We start from the raw sequence: 6000 nt of genomic DNA on the forward strand, positions 1-6000 counted from the left end.
CTGTTTGCAGGAGCCCATCAAATGCCCACCTTTTAAGGGCAAGGAATGCTGGCAGAATGTTGGCATGTGGTCAGTGTTGCAGCCATCTTTCGGCACTGTTGCACTGTTACAGGAGTGAGCAGATTGTGCATGCCTGGCTTTGGCAGTGAATCTTCTGTATGAACAGAGTAAAGAGACTTGTACTTCATGCTTTTAAGCCTAAAGAAAGGATAAAACTAGTGCAAATCTGTTATTACATGGGGTGTGTTCTCTTGCATACACACTGGTGTCTTTTTCTGTTGTTACTGCAGAACATCTTTTTGTCTTGAATAATTAATTTATTTAACTTAGCCTGTAATTAGTGCTTTTGTTGGAGAACTGCTTCTCAGCTTTCTCACCCAGGTGACAGGGTGGGTTAAATGCAGTTAACTTCTTCAGGCACCAATTAAATCTGCTGAGAAGAAAAACATTTTTTTGCAAAACTCACAAAGCATAGACCACAAGCAGAAGTGAAGCTTAAAAAAATTACGAAGAATTTTTATATTTGAGGACATTTTTATCAGCGTCCACATACATGTAGTGTGGGGATGCGCCCTACTGGTCCCCTATGGTTGGCTTCCCCGCGATGCACCCTCGCTAGCCTAGTTAGTTACCTTAACTAACAAGGGAGGGTGGCAGTGTCGTAGCTCGGGAACTTGAATGCGCACCACCGTTCAGGCACGAAGCTCTCCGCTCTTTGCCTGTGGGGCGAAGCCTCGTGGGGTGGAATGTTCTCCCACATACCATCCCATCCGGCCGTGGAGTATCCCTTGCCCTAGCGTGGGCGAACATTCGCTCACGACCGTGCTGGTGAATCGGATATCCTCAATTCTTTAGCGTATATTGTTGCTAGCTGGCGTTATTGTTGTTGTAGCAATAAATACCTGTTTGTGTCAGCCAGAATGTCGTTCCTTTGTTCCCTCACAGCAAGGCTCGCCGTGGTCGGCATGTGCTCGGTAGCTTAAGCGATCATGGGTGTGGTCCGACAGTTTTGAATTGTGTCAGCCACAGTTAAACGGGGAGAACGTAGTACATAGCGCCTGAAAGCTGTCACATGAACTTAAACAGTGCAACATTTTCTTGCCTCTTCTAATTGCTCGCTAGACTAGAATAAGTGTTTAGCTGTGAGAATATACACTTCAGAGAATTGTTCTTTAGTTCATAACTTGTGAAACAGATAAAAACAGTCATTCTGTGTGTGTGGAGCCAATGCTTAAACTCTGGCTTCATCGAAAGGGGCCTCTAGTGATTCAAACACAGGTGCAGAGGGAGAGAAAGAAAGCAGCTTGCGGCCTGTTTTACACATGCTTTTTTTTTTACAAAGGGAGGAAATCATTTTTAGATCATTGTTTGCTCAGTTTATGTCACAGACCTGAAGCAAATGATCCCCACGCTCAACCAGTGCGCTCGTTGTTGTGTAGCCTTGGAATTGAGCGGCCAGCTCTGGACTAACTCGTGGCATGAAGGCATGGGTTTTCCTTTGTCATCCACCCTTTGTTTAGTGCTGCATTGTTTGTGCTTTTCTCCATCTCAGGTTTTAGAAAACTTGTTAATGACTCTTGCTAAAAACCAAAGCAAAATTTTCAAAACGATTGAGAAGAATTTTTCCTACCACCACTGACAAGAATACAAAATGGTTGCTTGCTTCAGATTCATGCCGTTTACATTCTGAGCACTGAGTTGTCAATATTGGTTTGAAGTCTAAGACCCCCTGAGACCCCCCTCCCTTGGCTTTAGGCACTGATCATAGTGCGCTGTGTTTGTTGGAAGCGGCTCAGCATTGTGAGGCTTCTTTGCGACAACCCGTGGGCTTTTACTGCTCGGTTAGCTGCGCTTCTTTGGAGGTGCTTCTACATTGCTATTTTCATGAAAAGGCTTCAGCGCTAGAGTCTGCCAACTTTCTCCTTGTAGAAGCATGGTTTTCAACACCTCTAAGCAATAAGCCCATTTCATACCACACTTGCCCAAAAAAGCAGCGTATGGTGGCCAGAAAACGCTGCTTGAATATTTTCGGCCACTCTGGACATTTATCGCCACAGCACTTTTTCTTCGTCTGTGGCAATGAAAGTTAGTGTGCCATTTCTATGTTAACCTATTGACCGATTGCGAATGGTAAATTGCATCATTTTCGATCGTTTGAAAAGATATGCAAAAATACAAGTCCCTTACTCATCCCGCCATGAAATGTCATGACGTCCAACTTTACTTGTCTTTTACAAACAAATTTCGCTTTAGGTGCAAGAGATGGCACAGAGACTCGACAGGGAGGGTCAAATTGTTGAGGGCCCGCAATTCAGAGGTGGAATTTTGCTTTGTATCCGAAAACATGAGCAAGTGTGTGTAGATTGCGTCCACAAATGTGACATGGTGCCTCCTTAGCAAAGTGAATGAGCAGGTTATTTGGTAATCCAATGAATACTTAAGCCTTAAATACATGAAGGACAGAGGGAGCACAAGCATTTTTTTTTTTGTGCCCGTCCTTCCTTTGCAGGTTTTGTACGTGAACTGTCCACATGTTTTCTTTTGACCTTTGTTTTCTTGATACAACTCTGCCATCTCTCTGTTGCCTTTTGAGCTTGAATTGTTAGTCGCTTGCATGCACAGATCGTCACATCTTCAGTTCTGCAGATGCCTGGAAATTTTTATTTTGTGGACGTACGTGTGTGTGTGCATGTGTGTGTTATGTCTGTGCACATGCTGATGTGCAAACTTTTGCCTTCAGTGGGCAGATAGGCTTAATTTGAAGCATGGACAGGAAGGTCACCTCCATTGAGACTGGCTATATTGAAACGGGATAAGATCAAATTAATATTTATATTGAACAGTCGGAACACCTCCTTGAAAATCCCATGCAGAAGTACAGCACTATTGTTTATGTTTATTGAACTCGTATTCAGCACAACGTTCAGTATATCGAACGGCATGCTGCATCCCTGGAAATGGTGCTTCTCCCAATTGTGCTATTCAGTTACTGAACACGTGCAGAGAGTGGTCGGCCCCGCGGCTATGGGCGCCTGTTGGCAGCGCTAGTGCTGTGAAACTGCATGACGACGTAAACATGAAGTGTGCTTGAGCATGGCCTTCAGTCTCTTGTTCTCATTTCTGACACCACTTCGCTGACATGCAGTGAAGCCAACCCAACTAAAGTCTAGTGGCGGCAGTCTTCTGGCATGCTTCTCTCGTTTTGCTGCCGAAGATGTCGCGGAAGCCAACTGTACCATAACTTTGCTGAGCTAATTCTATTTCTAGTGTACTGGTAACAGGATTAGACATCCTGTGACGGCCTGTGACTGTCTGCTACAGCTTTGATACGAAGCAGGTTAGGCCTAGCAATGCCTTGCAAGTGCTGCTCTGCCAGCATGGCACTGCAAGGTGTGCATTACTAGCATGGTTGCAATATATTCTTTCTTCAGGTTACCTATTATTATTTTTCATATATCGAATTACCTATATATAAAACTATTCCACACCTCCCTATGAGTTTGATATCTCAGGGTGCAATCACTGTGCAGTTTGTTACAAGCCAGTTTGCTTTGCCTTTGCAGTCATGCCATTGGTCGAGCCAGCAAGGAACTACCTGTCAAGCGTCAAGCTTTGTCCGTAGCGCAGGTAGTGTACCGGTTGTTCGAGAGCACTATTAAACCAGAGGCTGCACAGCATGCTTGTTGATGTCTGATCATGTAATGATTGGTCCTGTATCTGTCCACATCTCTTCAGATTGTTATTTCAACGCCTTGTTCAGCAGCATATTTTTTGCTTTTTTTTATATATAAAAGCACCAGTCACATCACTAGGGAGAATGGCACTCTGTGGGGGGGCCTGGCGTGTCACCCCCATCCCATTACATCCCAATTTCCTGATACCCGCCTCACTGTGGAAGGTGCTTTCTAACCTATGAGAGATATTTCAGTAAAATCACATGCAAGCCTACTTCGGGAAGGTAATGTTGTGTAAAGGTGTATTTACGAAAGTACAGAGGTGCAGCCAATGGCAAGTAACGCCCAGCATGAGAACCCCTCTCTCGTCTTTGTCTGCACCTATAATTGTGACACAACCCTCTGGCGAAAACAGACCGTTCCCAGTGCTAGGCTGGAAGCAGATAATCTGCACAGTACGGCTTGAACCAAACAACACGAATGTCAATCGCAAGACATGTGGACGGTGTTGGAAAATTGAGTGGTGCATTTTGCCGCCGCGGTGGCTCAGTGGTTATGGTGCTCGGCTGCTGACCCGAAAGACGCGGGTTCGATCCCGGCCACGGCGGCTGGAATTTCTTTGGAGGAGAAATTCTAGAGGCCCGTGTACTGTGCGATGTCAGTGCACGGTAAAGAACCCCAGGTGGTCGAAATTTCCGGAGCCCTCCACTACGGCGTCTCTCATAGCCTTAGTCGCTTTGGGACGTTAAACCCCATAAACCAACCAACCAACCAATTTTGTTGGTCACGTTCGATCATACTACAATCATACGCAGTATGATCGCAGGCAACCCTTGTGGTTGACTGCGCTGTTGTCATTGAGATTTCTGCGTTCATGAATTGGTTCCTCTGAGTTGTAAATGGAAATTAATAAGAATATGTTTTGCCCAGCTGCAGTCTACCGCCTGCCGGCTATAGCTGTCAGCAGAGGATGCACGCATAATCTTGTTTTCTCGTGGAAAACTATGCCTTGCTTGCCGGTGCTTTACGTACTGCGTGCATGATCCGCGCTGCAAACCGTTTTCTTTAATGAACGAAGTGAGAGTTGACAGTGCATGCATGTTGTACTTCTCGTGTATTTCAGTACATCTAAAAGCATGTTCACCTTTCCATCACGCAGAAAACATGAAAGACCATGCGCTCGCATTGTGCTGCACACTTTGCCGACATGCATGCACGTGCATAAAGAAACAAAACACTTTTCAATTTCATAGCGTCCACAGCCTGCTCAAAGTAACCTATTCAATGGCTGAAGTGAAAATGGAACTGCTTCACCAGCCACATAGCAAGTACACACACCGTGAATGCTGTTGAGAGCTTGCAGTTCTGAATTTGCTGCATACAACGGCTACACTTTGCCTGAGAGCACCAGAATGCAAGGGAAAAGATTCAGTGCTCATGTTGGCGCTTGACCTTTCTCTCCATCGTCTGTTGTGCGTTGTTTTAATTATGACACCCTTCGCACTGTTATTCTCGCAGTGCTGTTTTCCTTGTAATTCGACGGTAATTGCCCATCAAGTGGCGAAATAGCATTCATTCACGAGTACCTGACTCAATGCGTTGCATGAATCTTCCAGTGGCGGCGCCTTGTGTAGCTTGTTTTTTTTACACGATTTTGTGGCTTATAAAAGTATTGTTTTCTGTAAAAATGGCATGTTTGCTATCAAGTGACCATACCTTATAAGTCTAGCCTGACTTAGTATTTTCCTTTAGTGTCCCTTTAACATTTGATGCCATGTGAGAATACTGTAGACCTGTGTTAGCACATCCAGCTGTGTTCTGTATTGTACCCACGGTCAACTAATGCACCTATTTCTTCCTAACCAAGGTGCAAAGATGGGCTGGTTGGAACAATTGATGCATGTTAAGTGCAAAAGATGAGACTTAAGGCAGTAATGACAGACAGCAGCGTTCTGAAATTTTCGTAATGAGTGTTTTTTTGTTTTGTTTTGTTTTGCAGGCAAGGCTCTTGTTGTTCCATGCTGCAAGAGTCACATTGGCACAAGGAATGCGTCTTTTGGGTGTTCGCCCTCTGACAGCAATGTAGATTTCTAACTTATTAAAGGCTGAATGTTTGACATGCGTTGTCTTGATGTAATTTTACGGTTTTCACTTTAATCATGGCAGTGCGAAAGGATTGCAGCAGTACTACAACAGGCCTTCTTATGCTAGGGGGTGCTGAAAGGATATGTTGCCTTTCAGGCAGGTGCCACCCTGCTCAGTAAAATTTTTATTATTTTTCTTAAACCTTTAGTGCAATGACATAGCCACAGTGCAAAAGACAGAT

General features: G+C 44.7%; 1 protein-coding gene across 2 annotated transcripts in view; it reads left to right on the forward strand.

Moving 5' to 3' along the window:
- The window catches only part of ArgRS-m (arginyl-tRNA synthetase, mitochondrial), a 29222-nt gene extending 23431 nt beyond the window's left edge, over window positions 1-5791 (forward strand). For both annotated transcript variants that reach the window (XM_089571439.1, XM_089571438.1), the window contains 2 exons: window positions 3564-3627; window positions 5674-5791. In XM_089571439.1, coding sequence (XP_089427565.1) covers window positions 3564-3627; window positions 5674-5760 — 151 coding nt within the window. In that variant the 3' untranslated portion in view covers window positions 5761-5791. The remainder of the gene's footprint in view (window positions 1-3563; window positions 3628-5673) is intronic.
- The last annotated feature ends 209 nt before the right edge of the window (window positions 5792-6000 follow it).

This window comes from Amblyomma mixtum, chromosome 2, assembly GCF_055824585.1.
Source record: "Amblyomma mixtum isolate Tamu chromosome 2, ASM5582458v1, whole genome shotgun sequence".
In the NCBI taxonomy this organism is placed as follows: domain Eukaryota; kingdom Metazoa; phylum Arthropoda; class Arachnida; order Ixodida; family Ixodidae; genus Amblyomma; species Amblyomma mixtum.